At 35.1% G+C, this 24542-nt stretch overlaps 2 protein-coding genes across 6 annotated transcripts in view; one reads left to right on the forward strand and one right to left on the reverse strand.

The window, feature by feature from the left end:
- The window catches only part of PALS2 (protein associated with LIN7 2, MAGUK p55 family member), a 249156-nt gene that overhangs the window by 172623 nt on the left and 51991 nt on the right, over window positions 1-24542 (reverse strand). The window contains exon 13 of one of the 3 annotated variants that reach the window (XM_087945381.1): window positions 303-1632. The exons of the other annotated variants lie outside the window; for them this stretch is intronic. Coding sequence (XP_087801507.1) covers window positions 1564-1632 — 69 coding nt within the window. The 3' untranslated portion in view covers window positions 303-1563. Of the gene's footprint in view, window positions 1-302; window positions 1633-24542 lie in introns of those variants that run through there. 3 annotated transcript variants of the gene reach the window in all.
- Window positions 1457-24021, forward strand: GSDME (gasdermin E). 3 transcript variants are annotated; one of them, XM_026673638.2, is made up of 10 exons: window positions 1457-1717; window positions 3122-3367; window positions 6161-6353; window positions 7130-7301; window positions 8486-8606; window positions 13645-13830; window positions 15329-15456; window positions 16124-16304; window positions 18891-18964; window positions 21626-24021. In XM_026673638.2, the coding sequence occupies exons 2-10, from the start codon at window positions 3151-3153 to the stop codon at window positions 21875-21877; spliced, it is 1524 nt and encodes a 507-aa protein (XP_026529423.1). In that variant the 5' UTR covers window positions 1457-1717; window positions 3122-3150; the 3' UTR covers window positions 21878-24021. The 3 variants fall into 3 exon arrangements, with proteins under 3 accessions (XP_026529423.1, XP_026529422.1, XP_087801524.1); XM_026673637.2 differs by having other exon boundaries at window positions 1457-1642; XM_087945398.1 differs by having other exon boundaries at window positions 1504-1662.

Below are 24542 nucleotides of genomic sequence, written 5' to 3' on the forward strand. Positions count from 1 at the left end.
ATTGTTGGTACCCATGTACAATGCCGTAAAGGTCTTTGTAGGTCAAACCAGCACTTTAAATTATACCTGGAAAATAACTGATTATCAATGCAAGATCCATAGCACAGATAAAATAGATGACAAAATAACTCAAAAATTAAAGAGCCAGTCAGTGTGACTACAATGGGTTATCCTCTGCTCAAAATCATTTAGAAGCATGCTGAGAACAAATATTTTACAGGCCATTCTAGTCAGATTGGGCAATCTGTTTTTATTTTTGAGTTATTTTATGTCTGAGTTGTCATTTTATAGCTTTTTAGTTGTTTTTCTTTATATGAGATTTGCTTGTAGTGGCATACAAAGATAATAATACCACACAATTTGTATTTCAATATGACCAAGGGTAAAGTGAGGCATTTTGTGCCTCAGTATTGCAAAATGAAGAGGTAGGGGCTTGAATAGTATGTCCTTGTAGTTAAATTAATGTGATTTTACTAAATTGATGAATATTACAATCTATTCCCAGAAGAATATGATACAAATATGGTTTTTACTTTATCATGAAACATGGTATTTTAGGGTTGTTGGATTTTTTACTTTTAATCCACCCAGTTACTAATTAAAGAGGGCCTGGCCTGACCCAGTATCAAAATTTATATCATGACTTGCTAACATAAAGAATGCAATGTTTAGACAAAAATGATTAACTGCACTCAAAACAAGAGGTAAATCTGCTCCAGGTTGGTTTCCAATCTTCAGAATTTAGGCTGCCGCTTCTGTGTATAACAAAAAAAGGAAGATCAACCACTTTTTTGGTTTCTTGATGTTATATATAATAAATCACCTGCCATATGTGGTGATGACTAATTCATTAGGGCTTCAAATTTTTTTTTCATCATCTAGTTGTGTAATTTTTTTTTGCCCACATCTGGTAGCCTTACATTCTTTCAGATTAAATCTAAACCGCTTTTTATATTCACATTTGGACTGATTTTTAGACTTTTAGTTTTACTCTATTGTCATAGCACCTTACATGATGAAATTCTGGAAAGTTAAAAGCTTATGACATTTTGGCTGGTCTTGATAGTATTTGCTCAACTATGCAAGGGGTGGCACGGGAGAGATGTACTATATTGTCCCCTGTGATCCCTCCAACATCTTTGGTTCTTTATGTATTTATTTTTTATCAGTGGAAATATGGACATCAGGACCTAGTATTTTTCAAGTTGCCTAAACAGAAATGTACTTTAAGTAACCTCTTAAGCAGGCGTGCACATGTAAATACAAAAACTATTATTACGCAAGAAAATAAACAAAACAACGTCCAATTAGTCAGCTTTCAAATGAATGCAGGCACCGTTGCATCTCATTCACCGTGACATCACTCTGTTTGCATCGTGGGGGAGTCCATCCGTTCTTATTTGTTACGGCGCTGGTAGAGGCAGCATCTAGGCACGCCCAACACCTTCTTCCCGCCAGTCACGAGCGAATAAAAAAGAAAGCAAGCGCGGGTTCGGAAAGCGAATCAGGAGAAGGCTCGGCTACAGTCGAGTGAGAAGGCATCGCGGTCTGGAGCGACAGGCCCTAACAATAGCGTGTGGACGGGAACAATTGCGAAGGGCTTGGTCCTGCGCCGTGGAGTTCTTGTCGACTCTTGGAAATTGTGAGCAAAAAAAAAGAAGTGTAAGGAAGACTGCAAATGCTATTCTAGGTGAAAGCCGCCTTTTCCTGCACTGGGGTAAACGATCCTTTCTTGGCTAATTTTTCCTCCTGTAAAGCCTAATTTTTTCTCTTGTAAAAACCTAACGATGTTTTGTATTGTACCAACTCTAGCTAGTGTCTCCCATTCGTTTGGCCTTCACCTGCTTGATGCTCCTGTCCTCATCTAGCAGATCGCGTCCCTCTGCCCCGCCCCCACTTCTCTCTCCCTCAGCGACTGAGCCACTCCCGCCCTCTGAACCTGAACTGTCGCTGTCTCTCTCCTTCCTCAAAAAAATCTTCCTGTTCAGTACTGTAAGTTTAGAAGAGGGGTGGATTCTGTTGCTGCTCTTGAATTACTTCTATGATCCAAATTATACTAAGAGGGGTAGCATAAAATACCCTTTCTTTGTATCCTATGCAATTCTTAACAGTGTGAAAGTAAACTAAAACCACCCAAAGTTTATATTTTAGTTTACTATTTTTCAATCTCAGCAGTTTTTAAAGATTGCTTAAGCTTCCAAAATTCCCCTGTCGGCACAGAGAAATGCTGCTTCAGAGCATTGTAGTTTGAATTTAAACAGAAAAGGGTTGCTTTGCTTTGGCTTCTTGCTGTCTTACAATAACTACATTTATTATGCAAACACAATGTGTAGCTATGGTTGCTTTCTTTTTATTTCTGCCACTCTGGCATATGCTGTTGGCATAGTCTCTAATCTATAGAGTAGTGAATGGTATTATTCTGTTAAATGAAAAAAATCATCAAAGTTTAAAGCAAAAGAAGTGCGTAATTACATTTTTCATTGCCATAAACTGCATAAACATGTTTGCCAAGAGGCACCAGCTCCTACATAAAATCTAATTTATGTTATAATATTGTATTTTTAAAAATATTTGCCTTCAGTTAAAAACAGTTGTTTTGTTTTCTTACAGCAATAGTCAACAATGTTGCAAAGAATGGCTGGGTAGAAATCTTATAAGTACAAATCAATCTTATTTATATACTTTAAGCTATAGTCCTAGCTTTAAAACTATTTTAGCAACTTTGAAGTTATAACAACACTGAAAAAAGTAACTTATGACAGGTAATTATGAATATTGCAGCATAACCAGAATTTGGACACTTGGCAACCAATATGTACTTATGACAATTGCAGCAAACTGGGGTCCTGGGATTATCATTTGTGATCTTCCCCAGATGGTTTCTGATAAGCAAAATCAATGGGACAAGCAGGATTTGCTTAATGACCAGGTGATTCACTTAACAACTACAGTGATTCACTTAATAATTGTGCAAAAAAGTTTGTGAAATTGAATTGTTAACAACTGCCTTGCTTAGCAACAGAAATATTAGTCCCAACTGAGGTAATAAGTCAAAACTATCTAAATGGATATTTTTCCTTACATTATTTGTATCTCTCATATTTTGATTTCGTTTCTCCAGATTTTTGTTGAATATCTCCCATCCTTAGGATGTTTGCAAAAGCAACCAAGACTTTTGTGAAAGAGGTTGACTGTGGAGGAGACTTAATATCTGTGTCATCCCTGAATATCTTAGATAAAGTAGAGTTCCTGAATTTAGTCACAAAGAAAAAGAAAACTTGGTGCTGGCAAAATCCAAAGTATCATCTCTCATCAGTGTCATTGAATGATCTGCTTGCCCAAGATATGCATGGACCTATAAAGCCAGGTAGAGTCACAGTTTATACACTGTTATAGGAGATAAGAAGTGCAAAGTTCTGTGCATTATTGTACAAATCATCTGCTTTATTACTGTTGAACTTTGAAATAGTTATCATTTTTTTCAAAAAGTTTACAGCAATGATACAGCAATATTATTTTACATGTCATTTTGTTTTTTGGGCGATTTTTGTGGAATTTTGTTTTTGTTTTTGGAAGCTTTTCTAGCAGTTTTTAAAATCCATTTTCAATCAAATAGTTCAGATTGATCTATTAGATAATAATTTAAATTGTGAAACTCTACAGTATCATTGAAAATAATGCAATTTAAAAGTTACATCATTTTATGGGATATGTGCTATTAAATGACTTGCTTGCAGTACATAATAGGATCAGTTACAGAAAAATAAGTGCTAAAGTCTGATCATTCAGTGGATGCCTCTATGTACTCAGGAAGCATTTTGATCATTCTGAATAGCAGTAATTAGTGATAACATTTTTCTAACATTGCTAAATTAATACCTGTGACAATTTAGGAAATCATTGCTTTTAATCAGATGGAAATAGATGATCTCAGATTTAAATTAAATTCAGGAATAATATCCTGAAAAGCCATTTAGTAGTTTAGTTTAAAAAACTGCTATAATTAATACAATCAAAAACAAATAATTTTTCTTAAAGAAAATTACTTTTACTTGCTATTTCAGGATAGCAAATTTGTGGATTGCAATTCAAGATCATTGAGGAACTTCATTATATTTTGTTTTTAAAGATATCAAAGATTTTTTGCTTTAAATTGATACCTTATTCTTTTACTGAAGTGGAATTGACACTCCATCTTGCTCTGACTACTGTTAACAACATTATATTGATTGAGTTCTCGTGCCCTGCTAAATCACAACCTAATTTTTTTTAGTTTTGTTCTGTCTCTCTGAGAACTCAGTCTTATGGTTTGCGAACTATGTTTTTTAAATTGCGGGAATGTATAAAATATTGAATTTTTATTTTTCTCCTATAATAGCTATTTCATGAATACAGGTCATCCTTAACTTACAACTGTTCTTTTAGTGACCGTTTGAAGTTACAGTGGCACTGAAAAAGTAAAAAAGTTGCAGAATCCCCATGATCATGTAATCAAAATTTGGATGCTTGGCAACTGGTTCATATTTAAGACAATTGCAGTGTTCTGAGGTCATGTCATCTTCTTTTGTGACCTTCTGTCAAGCATAGTCAATGAGGAATCCTGATTCACTTAACAGACATGTTACTAACAGCTGCAGTGATTCACTTAATACATATGATTCGCTGGAAGTGAGGGGATTTTTTAAAAAGTATTTTATTTTAGTTATACTTTGTTTTTATTGTTTTTAAGCTGCCTAGAGTTGCTGTGAGCAAGTAGGTAACTATATACATTTTTGAAATAAATAAACTCTAGCAAGAAAGGTTATAAAATGGGCTAAAATTCACTTAGCAACTATCCTGTTTAACAACAGAATTTTGATTTCAATTGTGATCATAAGTCAAGGACTATCTATAGTCTACAAATCATTTCCCATTCCCATTCTAGAAAATGGTGGATCATTTCTGCAATCATTAGATATATTCCAGGAAAAAACCTCAGAACACCAGAATCTTTTAAAAATTTTCTATATACTTGTCTTTCTGCTCTGGTAAACAAACAATGCAGCTAATAAAATTTAAAAATAAAAAAAGGACATGGAAAGTTAAAATATGTGCATATATGCACCATTAATTTGCCAGTAAGCATGGCTTAGTGTTAACGCCTTTGACATGATGCTTCGAGACATGAATATATGGTATATGTCCTTGAGTAGCCACCAGTTTCTCTGCCCTGACTGACTTTTTATAGTAAAAACATAGGAAATTGGAATTACACCAAACAAATGTCACTCATTAGCATCATCTTAGTTTCCCTATTTTGTTGTTGTTGTTTAAAGTTGTAGAATAAAATGAATATGAAAGTGACTTCTTAGAATTAAGAATTAACTTGATAGTATAGAATTACATATTACCCCAACCCAAATGTTAGATCCTAAGAAATTTAGAAATGTCTGTTCTATGCCAGTCTTTCAAATATATGATTTGTCCCATTTCTTTTTAAAATTTTCATTGGCTAAAAGTTATTATTTCAGTGTGCTTTTGGGCGTGGTGGACTTTAATATCCAGCAAAATTTGTATCTAGCTGTTTTATTTCCTGTATCCTTAGTTTCGTGCTTCATTCACTGTATTGTCCAGAGTCCATCAGAACTAGGGGTGGACTATGGGGTGTTATAAATAGATAGATTGAATAGGTATAAATAGGCAGACAGGCAAAGCATGGCAACACTTTGATTTTGTGACTATTTTGTTTTCACAGTGGATAGAGAAATACATTCTGGTGGAATTCAAAGAACTGTTACTTAGAATGACTGCTGTTTTTCTTCAAATGTCACATATGCATGCATGCATTTCTAAGACCCAAAATCCTTTCAAATTAGTGAAGTATACAGATCCATATATTCTAAGGATGGGGAACTTGTGACACCCAAGCAGCATGGGTAAACTGCCAGTAGATTCTACAAACAAGATCCCTGGTTCAAAGAAGCGGCATTTATTTTAATATCATGTGAAGGACCATGGATTCTCCATCTTTCCTTTTTTTCATTGGATTATAAACATTTTTAAATACAGGGAGCAGTGAAAAACAGTGACTAAGTCAGTGACTAAATCAGTGTTTGATTTTTTTAAAAAATAATTTATGTTGAGCTCCAGTTGTAATTTGGATATGTTGCTTTTTTCCTAGTTATTGTAGAATCTGACTTTGTGAAGTATGAAAGCAAGTTTGAAGACTGCATCAGAGGAAGCATTGATACTTCAGTAGGAAGAATTAATTTAGGAAGCGGAGGAAGCAATCTTGTGGAAAGTCTGTCTTCTTTTGGAAATCTTAAAAAGCAAGAAGTTGACTTGCACAAACTTATGAAAGATGTGAAGGAAAGGTACATATTTATTTTGTTCATTTATGATATCTATAAATAGTTTTATTATACAAAGTTTTAAAGGGAAATGTTCAGCTTTAAAAAATGGCATCTTTGTGAGGTTTAAAAAGAATTGTTTTGAAAAGTTTTACAGATACTTGGAATTGAATAAATAAGAAAGCAGTAAAAAGTGGTGATGATGAAAATTGTGGTTTCTGGAATTAATATAAGTTTACTGGAAAGTTTAGAAATGCTGTTGATGACCAGATTTAGTTTGCATTACTGCTAAGGTAGTTGGATAAAGTCATGTTCATAATTATTCTCAATTACTAATCTTATTTTGCCTCAGTCATTCAGTTTCAGCCCAAGCTACCTCATAGGGTTGTGTTGTAGGATAATTAGAATGTTCTCATGTATGCACATTGGCCTCTCAAGAATGAATATAAATGCAATGATACTCAAATCTGTTTTGAAATAGATATGTCGGGGAGAATATGGAGCATTTGAATATGAACATTTGGGAAGATACTGAAAAATCTGGTGTTAGTTTGTAATTGAATCATAAATTCAATACTATCACTGTGACAGTATATTTTTTATATAGGAAACTTGTATCCAAATGCAGTGATACAACACAGTTTTATATATTTCTGATTGGCATACTAGCTCTTTGCTACTAAAGAGTGAATCTTTAAGTTGACTAAAGAGTCAACTTGTTATAGGAAAACAATATTGTCCAGCTATTTAAAAAAGGGTTTTTTTTTCATAGTAATTTTAATATATTTTTTCTCCTTTAGATCAATAAATCTACAGACTTCATTATTGGAACAAATGCTTGAAAGAAAGAATGATGTTCTTTGTATCCTTACAGAAAAAATATTGACAACTCAGAAATGTTTAATATCTGAACATATTCAAAAAGAGGAAAAAATTGCTGGAATGGTGGGAATAAATGCAAAAATTATAAAGGTATTAATGCATAAGTAAGAATAGTGATGGAATGCTCTATTGCATTTTTCCATATTATCCCCCAGCAAGATGTATATAGCCTTTGTGCTCTTTGAATTCTGCTTCTGAAAAGGTTGAAATTTCATCCCTGTCTACTCCAGTCTTGCATTGCTGACCACATCCCTGTGGCTTTTGAAGCCTGTTTTTTTTTTTTTTAAGAAAACAAGTGCATTTATTTGTCCCCAGGCACAAATAAACTTGTTTGCATTAAGTTGAAATATTAATGTTTCTGTTCAAAAATGAATGTGCTATGCAGTTTGAAAACTGTTTGCTGTTAAATCTATTTACTATTAAATGTTAGAATGAATAAAAAATATGTACAATTTTTATAAGGTGAGAATATTCAGATCAAAGAGTTAACCCTTAATACATCCTCACTACAGTTTTGAACTTAAATGAAAGTGCTGGATGAAACTAAAGATAATTGAATCCTTTGCTCTAATTCTGTTAGCAGGAGAGAAGCTCACAAGAAGTTAATTATAGAGATGCTCACCCCAGCTGATGTATTTTCTCTGAGGATAGAAGATTCATTTGTGTTAAGGAGAATTCCTTGTAGTGGACCTGTCTTCTGTGAATTAAAAACCTACCTTAAGGCAAACTTAAGAAAACACATTTGAGAGCTGTTTAGTTTTAAAACAATTTCTAAAATATTTAGTTATATAGAGCTTGGCACTCTCTGAGCTTGATGGTTTGCTTGCTGATGTTTCCTAATCAATTATGTAACATTATCAGTACCTACATCTACATCTGCAAGCAAACCAAGCTAAGAGAACACAAAGGACTCCAATATCAAGATACATATACAGTATTATTTATTTATGCACAATTTTCTGTTTAACTCTGTCTAACAAGTAAGTCTTGATGCCATACCTCTCTCCACACACCTTGTCACTGTCCGTCCCCCACCACACTGCCACCTATTTTATCCTTTCAGCCATCCTATTAAGGATTTGGGCTGAGAGATGTTAGCTTAAATTTATCAGCTCTGGGCATTTTCTGTTTAATTCTTTGACTTTAACTCACTTAAAAATAATTGACGTCATTTTTAAATTCTACAAAATGACTTCTTGTCATCCTTTCATGTGTAAATTATGCATTTTGGAATTAATTTGCACAAATTAACCAACAATTAAATCTCTCTCTAGGTATCAGTGAATGAAAATGGAAATATAATGAAGAACTCTAATGTAGTATTGGAGATCCCTGCTCCAACTGCAATTGCTTATGGTATAATAGAATTGTATGTAAAGCGTGACGGTCAATTTGGTAAGTAATGTGGCCATTCTCACCTTCTGTTTCCTCAGGGCAGCATAAAAAGAGCATTCTTTTTATTAGACAGATCATCAGCAGAGATTCTTGTCCCAACGTTGTATTTTGAATTCAGTTTTATACATACCATATATCAGTACATAATTGGTGCTCATTTAAAGGGAAGGCTTACAGATGTTTTGAATTAATATTACAGTTAGAAACTGAGTACAATACATGAGAAGATGTAGGTGCAGGTTAAACCGAGGTGTTTTATTCAGTTGCAAATTACAGATTCTACTATAGATGGAAAAAGAGAAGGCTTGTTTATGTGATCAACTTCTCCTAACAATGGAACTTAAGGATTTTGACAATAGTATATACTGTTATTTGTTTGTCTGTCTGTCTTTCTGTCTATCTATTTATCATCTACCTATCATCTATCATATAGCATACAATGTCAGGGAAATCTACACGTGCTAGATACACAAGGCATGTCCTGACAATCTAGATTGCTAGTTCATTCTATTTGATGCTTACTTGTCTATCCTTAGTGCACTGCGGGGGGAGGTGTGTGAACTAACTTATACCAGTTGACTAGCAGCACTTGGGTTGCTGGCTCTTCTGGGGTCTTCTGCCAGTCTTTCCTCACCTCTTGTCACAATGCATTGCACCTGATCAGCTCCAGTGCTGGCTTCCACTCTGTGCACACACAAACACACCTAGGTTTTTCTCACCGGAGTGGTGCCCATATATGTAATTGCAATATTGCATGCTTTCAAACTGCTGGATGGATACCATCTAGGGATCTAGTGATGGGAGCTCACTCCATGTCACAGAGCCAGGCTCAAACCACCAAAATGCAGACCATTTCTGGCTGGTAGTTCCAGCATTATTAAGGCAGTGCGCCACTGCATCCTCTTTTAGTATATACTCTTATCATAGCATATGAAATGTCCAAAATATGTATATCACATGATAGTACTGAGAATAGGCAATACTGTTAAAAAAATTAAGTGAAGGCATACATATTAAAGTGCCCAAAGTTATGCCCGCACCATATTTGAAGGTAAGGATGATTGCACATTATTTTTTTTTCCTCCTTTACAGTGCTATTTCTTTTTTAATTTCTGTTTGCTGGATTTTAATATTGGGCCATCTTATCTTTGAAACCTTACAAATCAACATCTCTGCTCTGCAGGACCAACCCTACCTTAGGCGGAATAAGACAGGCATTTCAGGTTAAGGAGGAGTTTATGAATAATATCTCTGGACTATCAGCAATTGTTCACAAGACCCTCGGCCATTCTTTTACTTGTAGAATAAATTTCTGTGTGTCTCGTAGTTTTGCATTTCTTAAACTAGTCTGCAGCTTCCAGGTGGAATCAAGGACACTCTTTTTTCCAATGGAATGAGGCTGCTTTTTATCTTTTGGGACATACAGCAAATACCTTGAAAATACTTGCTATGGTTTCTACTGCATGAAATGATACACTGTTCTATTCTGTATTGGAAGGATGTTTTCATCAGTGGAGATTTTAGATATTCTCATCCATTTCTTCAGTGAACATCCAAATAATTGTACCTAAAATAGCTGGCTTACAATGTGCTAAGAGTTCTATTGAGATTCAGTAAAGTTAGGAGACAGCATTTTTTCCAAATTAATTTTTATATAACTGGAATAAAAACTAACACAAACTAAAAATAAGAATAAAAAAAGAAAAAAGTATAAAAAGTAGCTTCTCCTTTCATTGCAACAATTCTTGCAATGTATTATATCTCCTAGGGTACATACAACCAATTGGGTGTAACTAATGATTACAGCCAGCCCAAATTCAAGACCCAAGTGACAAATTACAGGGTGAGCTACCATTTTACTCACCCCAGCTCTTGCCAACCTAAGCAGTTCAAAAACATGCAAATGTGAGTAGATAAATAGTACTGCTTCGGTGGTAAAGGTTATTGCATTCCATATTTTCATACTGGCCATATGATGACAGAAGCATCTCAGACAACCCAGCTCTCCCTTTGCTGAGAATCTGATATAAGTACTACTCCTTGTGTCAGTTATGACAGGGGAAACCTTTAAATCCTTTAGAGTACAACATATACTTTCTTCATATCTCTTAAGTAAAAATAAAATCCAAAAGTCTCATCATTCCTTATCAGCAAAAAATCCGGTTACCATATCTCTAGTGTTCTCTGAGTTTGCTTGTTTTCTTGCAAATGTTTCATTACCCTAACTTACCTATTTAGGGTAATGAAACATTTGCAAGAAAACAAGCAAGCTCAGAGAGCATCAAGGACTGCTCGTTTCAACCTTGAGCTACAAATATTTTTTATTGGTATCCTATCTCTCTTTTGATTTATTAGTTGTGCATTTCTTTTAAGTAATGAAACATCAACTAGTTTTGTTTGTATATTCAATAACTACTTTTCAGCATTCTTCTCATGGCTTATCACAATTATATCCACACTCAAATTAAGGTCAAACTTATCTAAATAGCTTGGGTTTTTTTGTAACTTCCTTGATACTGCACTTATCTATCATATTAGAAAATTTTGAAGACCATTAAAAAAACCCACTTAAAAACTCACTGTTAAGAGTGTTGTGCTTCATTCTTTGTTTAATTATATAAGTTACTATACTGTAATAAGATTTTTTTTCTTATTCAGTTGTTGATTTTCTAGCTGGATGTCATGGAAGATCCTAATCTGATAACACCTTATGGGCCCCATTCCCCTACCAATCCTTTTAGTCTTCTCCCCCACCTTACCCTGTGCTGCTACTGCTCCTATTGGTTGTCTTTTGGGCCCTCCAAATGTAGGACAGAACTCCCTCAGTCCCACATCCAACTCCACAACTGTTTTATACCATTCCCCCAGTTTCTGGGGAATCCCCCTATAAAGACAAGCCTGCCTCAATCCTCTAGCTAAACCAGATCTAAATTCTCTAATCAATAATCTTTCTGGCCAGGTGTACAACCTGGTTGCCAGTTTCCGAAACTCTCTGACATACTCCACAGCAGGCCTCCCATCCTACTTCAGTGGCATTAATGCTTCTTCATATTGATTTATCCTTGACCTATCTTCAAATTGAACTTTGAGTGCATCCAAAAACAAACCAACATCAATCAATTCCTTTGCATGCACACTATGCAATTCTGCAGCTCAATCGGCAGCATCACCTGTTAACACTGTAGTTATCGCAACTATAATAGACCATTGAGAAGGATAGCAATTTGAATATAATTCTAGGTGGTTCACAATTTGGCTTAAAAATAATACTAACCTATCAGGGTTCCCATCAAAGGAAGTGTTTATAGGAGGAGGACCACCCCAAACCATTCTTTGGGGCCAATATCCAGACGTGCCTGATGGACCCCAGGAGTGAATTGTTTGTCTATTCCCCATCTGCGCATCCCTAAATTCAACCCTGGAACCTGGGACTGGTTTAGAGGTTTTACTCCAAGTTCCTGATACTCCTACTACATCTTCTAATGATTCATCTACTTCCATAGAAAATGTTCCCTCTGACCTCCTCCTACTCATATCCCTGCTATCTCTGGCACTTGAACTAAAGAAAGATGTGTCTTCCGTTCTAAATCTCCTCCCTGGACTGTCCCAAACGGTCTGGGGAGTAGAGTCACGAATGCTTAAGTCACCATACTTGACATGGAGCAGTTCCAACGTACTAGCATTTAAACTGGTTGTAGAAGTACTACACTCATCTTCATCAGCAATCCGTCGTTCCCTCCACTTCTCAAACGTCCCGGAGGGCAGTGGCATAAAAGGGGGAGGTTTCCCTTGTGAAACCTTCCCCCTCATATCGTCCCTCAACTCTGATCCCGATTTCCGTTCCTTCCGGTTTTTCAGCCGTACCACAGGCTGATGATCCTCTTCACATCTCGCGTTATCTGTTTGTCCACTTTCCAAAGACACCACATTATCGTCCAACTGAATTGAGGGCTGCTCAGGCACCACACCAGACCCTCCAACAGCATTATCTGCATCCACCTCCGAAACGTCCTTAAAACCTCCATCAACAGCAGTACCTTCAGCCATAATATCACAGGTAACGAAATATTATAGGATGTATGAGATCCAACTTTCCTCTCAGTTACTCTTCGGCACAAATGCAGGGAGAAAATAAGACACTCCAGACATGATATTATTCCGATTAAAATCGGAATTCCGATTTTTTGGGGAATCGCCCAGGCAGAGCCAGCGGCGGGCGGTGCCAGCTGAGCCCAGGCGGGCAGCGGGTGTCGCGAGCTGAGCCCGGGCGGGCGGCGGGCGTCGCCAGCTGAGCCCGGGCGGGTGGCGCGAGCGGCGGGCGGTGGGGGGTCTCTTTTGGCCGGCCTCGATTTTTTTTTCAGAGGGGAATATCATGCCTGACACTCTTCACTTCAGTATTTGGTAACACAAAAGCTTATTGTTTATTCCTTCCTCTGCAAGGAGTCCGAGATAATAGCTAAGCAAACAAAATAAAGTTGGATCTAACCCGAGTTTCCTGGGATTCAATATTTATAATAATTTCCGTTCATTACCCCGATTACCCTTATTACCAATGATTACCATTATTAATGATAATTATTCGTATGAACTAAATCACATGAATCGTGGTTAATGCGTAGAGCTTCACCTCACAGCACATATTATTATGATACAGAGTTTATTCTGATGAAGAGGAATGCCATCCTTCAGGTCACTGTGGCTTCGATTCAAATGCGTGTATTGCGTAGTCACGACAACTAATTTCCCAAATGTATGGTGGACTTTTCCTTATTGTAAACTCTAGACTACCAGTGAAAACAGCCTGGTGCTAATCACAGAGACTTCCTTATTTTTCTTATTAAATATGTGATTTCTGATTTATTATGCCCATCTGGATAAACATTTTATGAATGGGCAAGATTCTAATACAAAATTGTTTAATACTAATCAGAACACTAAGACATAGTTTATTTGCTTTTCTTCATGTTATGGGAATGGAATGGGAGCTGTAAATCAAATGTTACCAGAAAATAAGACAGTCAAACTATTCCTATTGTAGAACTGTGCCTCCTTCATGACCAACAAGGTGGTTTTGAAAGGGGGGCTATAGAAGGCCCAGTTTACCATTCTTCGGCCTTCAAAGATGCTTGCTGCCCTCATCTTTTTGATGTTGTGGATAATGAGAAATTGTCTGGACCTGAAAGCCCTATTCCAAGTGATGCTTCACTTAACATTCTAAGCAAAGGTAGGACTGGAAGATCATTCACATTTCGTGTTCATTATGCTAACTTAAAGTAAAATTATTTTCAGCTTAATGTGTGGATTTGAGAATCCTAGAAACATGGTTCTAGAATTGGGTGCATGTGTATAAAAACAATTCTTGATATGATTATTGCATCATAAATAGTTGGGGTTAATTCCTCCCAAAATGTACAGTAGTTGTAAACACTTAAGAGTTACAATATTTACAAGTCATGGAAATTTTCTACTTTTTAAACAACATTCTGAGTTTCCTCTCCTTACTTCCCATGCTATCTTTATTATCCCCCTTTCCATGAATTTACATCTCTTTAAGTGCTTGAACTGATGGATAGTAAAAATACCAATAGTCTAACTTTCAATTGCTGATTTTCATACTTGCTGTCAATGCCATATTATTATTTTATCTCCCTTTTAAAATTTAATTTTAAAACAAATTATGTGTGGAATTAACTATATAGACCATAAAAAACTAACACAGTAATATATTGATAATATATACTTATGATAATATATTTACCTATGAATGAACATTGTTCTGCAGAACCAAAGAAAGCTAATTTTATATGTAACAATAGTGGCAAAGGAAGGAAGAAAGATTGTTCATTTGGATGAATAGGAAAAAGTAGTAATTCCTACCATGTTAGAAAACTAATTTGTTCAGTTGAAGGGCTCAGGCCAAGTCAAACTTCCTAGCCTATATCTCTGTCTGTCTATCTGTCTGTCTATCTACCTAGTTTAATAATAATGTTTGCATAATAATGTTTGCAACTGCAGTTTTGGATGTGCAGTTTTTTAATTAATTGCTTTAGGACAGACAAGTAGCGCTTAACTTATAATTGGGATCACAAACTTGTTCATTGAGTGAAGTGGCCATTAAGTGAGATGTCACATGACATGTCAACAACCCCCACTCAGCACAATCCCATACTCCTTATTATAATTATTAAGTGGATGTAATCCAAGGCTAGGGAGTGCAGGCATGCCTCAGGAGGGTGGGGAAGATAATAATGAAACTGTATCATACACTAAACTATAGTCTGTTAACAATGATTTACTAACTAAACCAATATTGATTGGGTTTGTGTCATATGTTGGTCAAAGAAGCCATTTTACATCTTTGCATGAAGCAGGAATTTAGCATGTGGCAACATTCAAACTATTACAAAATTGTATTTCTTTTGAATTCTGATTTTCTCTGTTAATACTATGTATACATAAGTTTCCTCTTTGATAAAATCATAGGATGGATTTTTGAAATTTGAGTCAGGATCGAAATGGTCAGTTTTGTAAAAAAAAATCCCTCCATAAAAAGGCAAATGCATTACACTTCCAACACACATGCTTACACAAACACAGACACATAGACACACACACACACTTTTAAATGAAATTAATGTATGTTACATTCAGAATTGTTAGGATTAGCTTCTCCAACTTGATTCTACTTAATGATTAAATATGTTTGCATAATACATTTTCAGATGTCCTCCAATTAAAGACCCAGTTCCAACCTTTTATAAATCTATCAGAAGAAAAGCAAAGAGCTTTATACCAAATGATCTGTGACCTTTTGCTTCATGAAGAAACAGTGATGCAACTAGAAAATGTGGTAATTTTTATTTCCCAATCATACATCAATTTTCTTCTTATTTTTTAAAGCTTGTTCTTAATGAAGAAAGGAATCTAGTTTTGATCGCTCCAATAACCTGTATGTTTTTAATTATATATTTATAATTATTTTAATGATTGTTACCATCAAATCAGTGTTATTTTGGTGATTAATATATGGATAGTTTCTAGGATGATCTATCTTTAATCTGATCCAGTATTCCTATTCGTGTTAGACCTGAATGTACCCATCTTACTGTTAAGTCATTCTGTTTTTTTCTTTTCCCCACACTTCCTAGCATGATAGAGTTAATGTTTAAAAGAGTTAAGTTTTCACATTATATGAAATCAGTGGAATTTTTATTGGTCTTGACTGATTTGAGATCATAATTTTCTGGATCACAGCAAGTAGCCTCACCATGGATCTCAGAACAAGATAAGCAGAGTTGCTTAACATTGCTTCACATTTGGATAGGAAACTCAATAATTTCCAAGGCTTCGAGGTACATTGAGAAAGGTTTTTTTTTAATGCAGTGGAAAACCATTTCCATATTGTTGTGAAAGAAATATAATAGATGTGTCGAGGCAATTGGAAGTCAAACTTGGTCTGATTAATTTTATTCTGAGTATAATTAAATCTGACCACTGTGTCTGTTCCCTTTTTGCAGCTGGTCAGTTTATGTTCTGAGAGGAGTCCAGGCATCATATCAATGGAGGAATTAAAGTTACCAGAGATACCATGTTTAGAAGAATTTCTACAGCTTGTGGGTGTACATTTACAGAGCAAATGTCAGATTTACAATAAAGAGCTTTTCCTAGCTGCTCATTTCCTTCTCAGTGCTCTAGCAGGTACAAAAGAATAAATAAACGAGTGGTTCTCTTCTAAAATTGATTTTTATTCAGAGCTATCTTGAAGGGTTGACATCCAAGCACCATGAATTTAGTTCTGCATTTACAAAATGTTTTCTCTCTATTCACATGATACAACAAATTTGAAACAGCAACCTAATTAGAAAACACATTCCACAGCAAGGCCAGAATTATATTTTATTAGGATAAGTTATAATAACGAACTCTTGTAAGTTTTCTCCCCTTCCTCCTTTGCCTCTTGTTATTTAGGGAGGAGTCATTCTGAGTGTTTTTCTGATATTTCCACAGACTTAAGGAATGCTTCTGTCCTCTTCACAGAATTTACATAATGGTTTCCAAAAATTTGCTTCAAGGCCATCTCGCTAGCTTTCTACATAGGAATTTTGTTAACCTCAACTGCCTTTGAATGATGGCTTTCTCATTTGGATTCATATAGTGAATATTATTCGCCTTGTGTGCCAAGTTTATTTATTGCTACTAAGAAAAAACAAGAAAGGTTCAAGCTTTTATATCAGTGGTATAAATTACAGTGCTTCAGAGTCTGTCTTAAAAGTAATAATTTAGAAAGAAATTGTACTAAACAGGAAAAGAATGCTGACTAGAATTGCCTATTTATTAATTAAATAATATTTTAATGATCTCAGGTGATCAAGTCTTAGATCATTAATTGCCATTTGAAACTCAGTGTCTCTAAACAAAAAGGCTATTAAACAAAATTAACCTTTTTTTACATTTTATATTACGTTTCCTAGATATCTTTGTGACTCACCCTAGTTTTACAGATGCTTAGTATTTAATTTCTGTCTTTTGGTATCCTACTAAGATCGTATTTATCATTTCTTCACTCTCTGTTCAGATCACTGGCTCCTGACTCAGTGATAAAGTAAAGACTGTATGCTTGCATCTTTTGTCTAGAGTCTTAGAACTAACCCTTGTCAAAGAACTTAAGTCCCACCATTATAGAAACCCTCACTTTTTCCAAGAATAACATTTATATATTTATAAAAATTCTGTTATTGTATTTGTCACCTATATAAGATTTAACACCACAGACTTAATATTGCAACGATTTATTTTAAATCCTTGTTAGAGCCCCAGTTTAATATCACTGTCCATGAATCATTGCTCTAATCAGTCTTTGATGTCATGGAGGTTGTTTTGGGGAAAATTCTCAGTGTTGAAGTATTGATCTTCTTGTGGCTGGTTACATTGGACCCATTAAATTCTTTGATATTAAACTTCATTTTTTATAGTCTCAGATTATTTTTGTTGCTAAACTAAATAGGGATTTTTATTTAACATTTTCCTCTTTGATATGATCGATTACATTGTTGTCTTGATCCTATCATGCGTTAAGTTTCTGTCACTGTTTCTTTTGCCTACCTATCTTATTGCTCATCCAGTGGGTGCTCCTACAGAATCATTGGGTATTGGGGGAGAAAAATTATTTCTCTAATTTTTCCTTAAAGATATCTGAAGGTCCTTTTTTGATCCTCTGTTAGACTCTTACCTTTTCTTGGAGTCTTCATCATTTACTTGTTTTTCACTAGTGTCCTACCAGTTCTACTCATATCTCCAGCAAGCCTTTCACTTCATCTAAAAAGTTTGTAGGATGTTGAGCTTGAACGCCTTCTCTAATTCAATATATCCAGGCTCTTCTTCATACCATAAACACTCTGCACAGGTAGTTTTAACTTATGGCTGGTTTGTTTGTTTAAAGTTTGAGGAACTTACCTGAGGGATAGTTAAAATCCAGATTCAAAATTCTTACAGTTGACACAGCAGTTGTGTGACTGCAGTTCAGGTATCAATGACCAACTGATATTGATGGTTTTTAGCAGCATTCTGCATTCACTTGATCATGTTTTATTACTGTAATGTTGAAAATTGATATTTATTCTCAGTTTTCAGCAAAGTTAGCTGAACCACAGGTTTGCTTGACAACGGTGGCATTTTCTTATAAACTATCACAAACTAATAAAATTAGGTCAGTCACACTTTCCTGCTTTTTAGCCATCATGAGTTATGTCTTTATGGTCATAACTCAAGAACTACCTTTATTCTTTATCAGTGATGCTATCCATCTACCTAATAAAGATGTGAAAACTTTTTTTTTGAGATACAATTTTTATTTTTACTATTCTGTTCATATATTTTTAGTATATGCTGAAGTTGTCTTAGTCTTTTCATTTCTAATTGAATCATATCTTACGATGTGCTTGGAGATGCAAGTTTGAAGTAGCCAGACTTCACTTCTCAAAGCTTTTAAATGCAAGAATGTCTGAACAATAGTAATTTAAAGTAATTCAATTTTGAGGTACATCAGACTACAGGAATGTTCTTTTCAGCATGGCAATATAGATTCTCAAGACATTCTCTTTTAGGAACAACATAAATTGTTATGTTTTGGCAGATTTTAGATTCTATGTAGACTTGGAGAACATACTGCCTTACTTTCTTGAGTTTATTCAGTAAGGTTTCAGAGGCCCATGACTCAGTGTTCAGAAGGAATGATTCTTTTATATTTTAAAAAGTTTTTGTTTGCCTTTTATTTTCTTTCTTCAGAACTGTCAAGTTATTCCTTAATGCTGCTGCTAGCCTGCTGTGACCTCCAGCTTGTCCCTACCCTATGTTTCTTGGTAAGTCATATCAATTTAAGTTGGAAATGTGTTAACAATAGCATAAGTTCTAGCAGCTGGTTCTTAATGGTACTTATTCATTGCAACATCTCTTACAGCCTTTATGGAATATATCTTCCATTCAGCTTAAGGAATTAGCTACCACTAAATGGAAATTGTATCATATTTTTCAGACTATAAAACGCACCTAGCTTTTGGGGAGGAAAACAAGAAAAAAAATTCTGCCTCTGTGATGACTCAGGGCATGGCACAAAGGCAACACAGCCAGATAATAAGTAGGAATCCCTTTATTAGCTCCAAACTTTGCCCCCAAAGACCTGGTTACTTTCTGGTCTAGAGAAAAACTCCCAGGAACAGCCTTTGGCTGCAGAAATTCAAGTCCAAAACATTGTCAACAGAAAACTTTAACTATAAGTCCAATCAAGGCAAGATAAGGTAATTAATCCGGCAAGGCAAGATAAGTTCCAGAAGGGAAATAGCACAGCAGTAAATCAACCCTGTTGGGTGGATGCCAGAAACGCAGATAACTGTAGTCAACACAAGATAAACTTGTTCCCAGCAAATACAGCTCTCAACTGTCTTTCTTTTAAACTCTCTTCCCAGGTGTGCTTAGTAAGGGAAATCAGGTGCTGTCATCAGCAATCTTTTTTAAAGTATTAGAAATTTATTTTAATAAGTATAGCTCAATTTTCATAATTTATTTTAATTCATCATAAATACTCATCAAAATGATTATAAAATAGAAAAAATTCAGTATCCTGCCTATTGCTCAGCACTGCAGAAGTGATAGTTTGATAGAATTACCCTGATTCAAAGTGCTGTGTAATGTTTCAAAGTGCTACACAGATAGAATGGCTTTTCTATTGCTTCTGGGATGCTACAGATAAATAATATTGTGCTGAGATATGAAGTACAATGGTATTATGATGGTCTCTCTGTCAATGACCTAAGTAGCCAATTGGATAACATAATGACCTCTGTGTCTACAAGAGTTCTTTTGGAGATCCAAGCCTAGCATTGTTTTAATCCATTTCTCTCTTTTTTAAATAATGCTGCACAGGATCTTAACTTTGATCTGCCTTATGTTAATGAAGTGCGCTATCCTACCTATCCAACTATGAGGGTAACACAGCTTTTAGTCAAAACTGATACTTAAAATTTATATAATTGTGACAGACTTTGACTTCTCAGTGATGATTAAAGTGATGCCCGGCTCGCTAAAACATTTACTATTTTTAAGAACTGGGTTTATAAATCCTTTTTCTCTATAGCATACTATTCTGTGGCATTGGGTCTCATTGTATGAGATAGCAATTACCATGCAGAAATTCCCAGATCGATCAGAGTGAATTGTAACACTGATAAAGTGGTCCTACTTGGAAGAAACCAAGCTTGTCAACTAATAGTAGCAATGTTCCTGGCACCCCAGAGAACTTGGCAATCAGATGCAGCAAACATTATCACAAAGATAGATCTGTGATCATTTCCCAATGTCATTACCATATCAAGCCTAGATGCTCACAGAAAGCAAGACAAAAAAAAATAAGTACTTGCTTTTTTAGCTGTTTATGAATATTTTAAAAACCCTGGACATTTTTAGTTTTCAATGCTTTACTAGAGATACTAGTTGAGATACCAGGCTTTTTGCTAGACAGTTTGGAGACTGATAAATTGTTCCTTCCTCTATTTCAAAAGCCATTATGATGAAACCCTTAGAGATACCTAGCTGAACCTTGGCAGGATTGTTTTCTAGGAGTTCTACATTCCATTTCCTATCATGCTGCCAAAAATGAATCACTTATAGGCATTTAGATAACCTAGGGGGATTTCCCCATAAATGGAACCACAAAGCAGGTTCATTTGAATCGATTCTCAAATCATGCCTCTTCAGATCTCAAATCTGAACAGAATCAGGATTTGTGCTGATTTGTCCAGCCCTCAAAGATGGAAATGCACACCTATGTAACAATAGATATATATTATGCTGTTCCTTTTCACAATAAATTGGATTGTATGGTGTACTGAAAAAGAACGTGAAATAAAACACCCAATTACATTTAAAGCCTGAGATAAAGGACAAAAAGTTAAATTCATTGGCAGTTGTGAGATCATTAGCAGTACTTTATATTTGCCCAACATCTACCTTGAGAGGTTGCTAGGAATTGTAGTTTATGAAGTGCTTATGAGAAAAGTGTCCGCACAGATGCTGTCACTATTGAAGAGGCTGTTGCACAGCCTTTGGTTGGAATAGCAGATGAATATTTCATTTATATCCAGCATTTCTTCCAATCAACTATCCTTTTGATTTTGACAAAAGCTTTTAGATAATTAGCAAAGTTGCCCAGAGAACTGGGATTTGGATTTGGGCTTCCAATCTAATGTAGCATACTGTAGCATACCATTACATTGCATCGATCCTCTAACTTGTTGCCTTATTAAGAATGTGCTAAAACTACTGTTCCCGAATCTCTGAAGATTAATTTCTGGAAAACTATTAGGCAGCTTCCAGTGGCCAAATTGATGTAATTTTAAATAAAATTTCAGTGTTTTCCAGATGTCCCAATCCCAGATTAGTTATCTTTAAATATAAAACATTTGCCTTATTTAAAAATTGACTATTGTGGAAATGCTTTTAATCAATGCCTTTCTATCTCTGATCAGCCTAATATGACCTCAGAAGATGGTACAGTGACACTTGCAGATCCTGTACTGGCTCCACTTGCTGACCCAGGAAAGTTTCGGATAGCACAGAGGCTATTCGCTTTATCAAACATTAACCTTGAAAGGACGGAATCTTCTATCAAAGCTGTAACCATGAAAAAACCCATTTTTTCCCCAATCGTTCTATATATAGCGTTGAATGGCCTCCATGCATTAGGTTATGAAAAGACAAGAACTGATGAAACTGTTTGAAGAGTTTAATACTACAAGTGTCTCTGTTTAATGCCTCATAGTGATGAACCACTAAAGATGTCCATGCAGTTGGAATATCTGGGCTGTGTTATTGGAGCAAGGCAAATTCTGAAATTAATTATGAAAAAATGCAAAGATAAAAAAAACCATGCAGGGATACTTGGTGAGATGTTTGACACTCCTGTATTATTTTAAAGTTAAGAAAGATTACATGTCCTCACTTTTCAGCCATTTATTCAGCACCCGTTCAAAGTTACAACAATGCAGAAAAAAGTAATTTTATGGCCCGTTTACTGCCACTCACAACCTTCACAGCATCCATCAGCCATATGAATGCCATTACAGTCAGTATGTACTGTCTTGGACCAGACCTGTAGGATTTTTTTTTCTTTCCCTTGTAGAGAGATATGAGAGAGATTTCAACAAAGCAAGCTGTTTGCTGTTCTACGTATCATGATCACGCTGGAAGCAAAGAAGGGTCAGGCAAAGGAGATATTGCCTACATAAATTGCTTGGTTTTTTTTTTCTCTTTCCCCTACCCCCACCTGACTGGAGGGTTTGGAAAGAAAGGGATTTCAAGAGAATGGCTAGTCTAGTCCTAGATTGTGACAGTTGCATTATTTTTATGAAAACAAGACAGCAAGGTCCACTTAGCAATGGCTTCATTTAGCATTAGAGTTGCCAGTGTCAGAGCTGTGAAAAATTTCTTTTAGTTATTTAGTATTAGTTATTGTGCTTCCGTACTAATCTTATTTTCCTTAAAAACTAGAGCAGTGGTCCCCAACCTTTTGCGCACCAGGGACCTGTTCTATGGAGAGAGGTTTTTCTGTGAACCTGAGGGAAGTGGTTTTGCATGCTGCCTGCATCGTTCATCCTGGTTTCTGGCATGCCGTGGCCCCGGTACTGGTCTACAGACCAGGGGTGGGGACCCCTGAATTAGAGTATATTCTAATTGAACACCATTATGTGGCAACAGACAGTTTTCAAAACTGAGAAAAGAGCATCATGAAACAGGAGAATAATTGAAAGGGCCATTTAAGCAATCAAAATTAAAAAATTAAGCAATACAGGAATAAATTTAAAGCATATTCTCAATTGTTGGGCTTGCCTTTGGAGCAGTTATTTAGATTAGAACCAAATATCACAAAGAATGTGGCAAGTTTCCAAGTGTTTCTTTATGATATGGCAGAAAAGCTGGGAACTACAGCATCCATTTTGGGAGTCATATTTTTAACCTTTCTAGTTATAAAGGCATTTTTAATTACCTACTTGATTAATGTGATGTGTACCAAAACTGCAGGCCTCAGAGCTGCCTCTTTTGGACAGATGTTTTTGGAGGGGGGTGGGAATATGTTAAGGAGAAAAATGTAATTTTTAGCTTCTCAGATATTCACAATGGTATATAAAACCCATTCAATTCCATCCAATCCACATCTGTTAGAAAAGCCATAGGGACTCAAACCAATGGAAGTTAACAGATTTTGGATATTATATTCACAGCACTTATTAAATGCTATTATAAGGTATACTTGGAATGATAGTGAGTTTTTCAGTGTTTTAATTAGGCATATATAGTGCAAAAATATGATTTGTTTCATATTGATAAAAAGTTTTTTATGTATTATTCAATATAAAATTATAACATCTATCGCAAGGAAGGCCTACTGTATTGCCTTTTTCCAGTTTCTTTTTCTGATGTCAGCTCTGTGCATTGAGAATGTAATTCATAAGAGTTCACACTATTTTTTTTCAAATATTTTTATTTCATATATACAAAAATAACTTTCTTAGGAGTTTTCAGGATTTCAGTTTTATACATTTCAACAATGATATACAACTTAAATTGGGAAACATTAGTGAAATTTCTTTAAAAGCATTGTTTAACTGAATAGCACACAATTTTCTTATGAAATTTTATAAGTTTTCTTATAATCCTTTTTCAGAACTTTCTAATCCGATTTATGTGACAATTTTCTTCTGATTGACAGCATGGAAAGACATTAAAATTTCCTATCAGTAAACTCCCATTTAAATCTTTTATTGTGTCAATATTGTGTGTCAATATTAGTGTACAAGTTTGAAAAAAGTTACAATTGTTTAATAGAAATATTAAGAGATGAAGCAATAAAAATTATACTGCATAAGCTAAGAGAAGTCATTATTTTGGAACGTATCTAATGATGATTTCTATCATCTAATCTTAAAAACACAAAATAATGCACAAATAATAATTCACAAAAAATGTAGATCTTGATAGAGTACACATTCAAAGTGGTATGCATCCAAGATATATTATTTTAATACAGTTTCCAAATTAAAACATTTTTCTCTAGCTAACATTGCATTTTAAAACATATAACTACCATATATGCACTTGAACATTTAATCAGATCTTACCCTCAATATTGGAAGGGCACAACTAACATCAATTGTTGTGAGACTGGACATGATTCTCAGCTATCGTATTTGATCAGTAGGAAAGTGTTCGATCTTAAAAATAGACAATTCTTTGAAGCAAGACACTTCAAAGAAATTCAGTTCTGTCAAGAAAGCCCACATAAGGCAAGGACGTTCAAAGAAAGAAGATATACAAGCGATCTATACTTTTAAAATACAGGTATTCCTCAATTTACCACAACTGAAAATAGGATTACCATTGTTAGTG

Source organism: Notechis scutatus, chromosome Z (genome assembly GCF_049901735.1).
Source record: "Notechis scutatus isolate UNSWTSFEM ecotype Mainland chromosome Z, rNotScu1.2, whole genome shotgun sequence".
Taxonomy (NCBI): Eukaryota; Metazoa; Chordata; class Lepidosauria; order Squamata; family Elapidae; genus Notechis; species Notechis scutatus.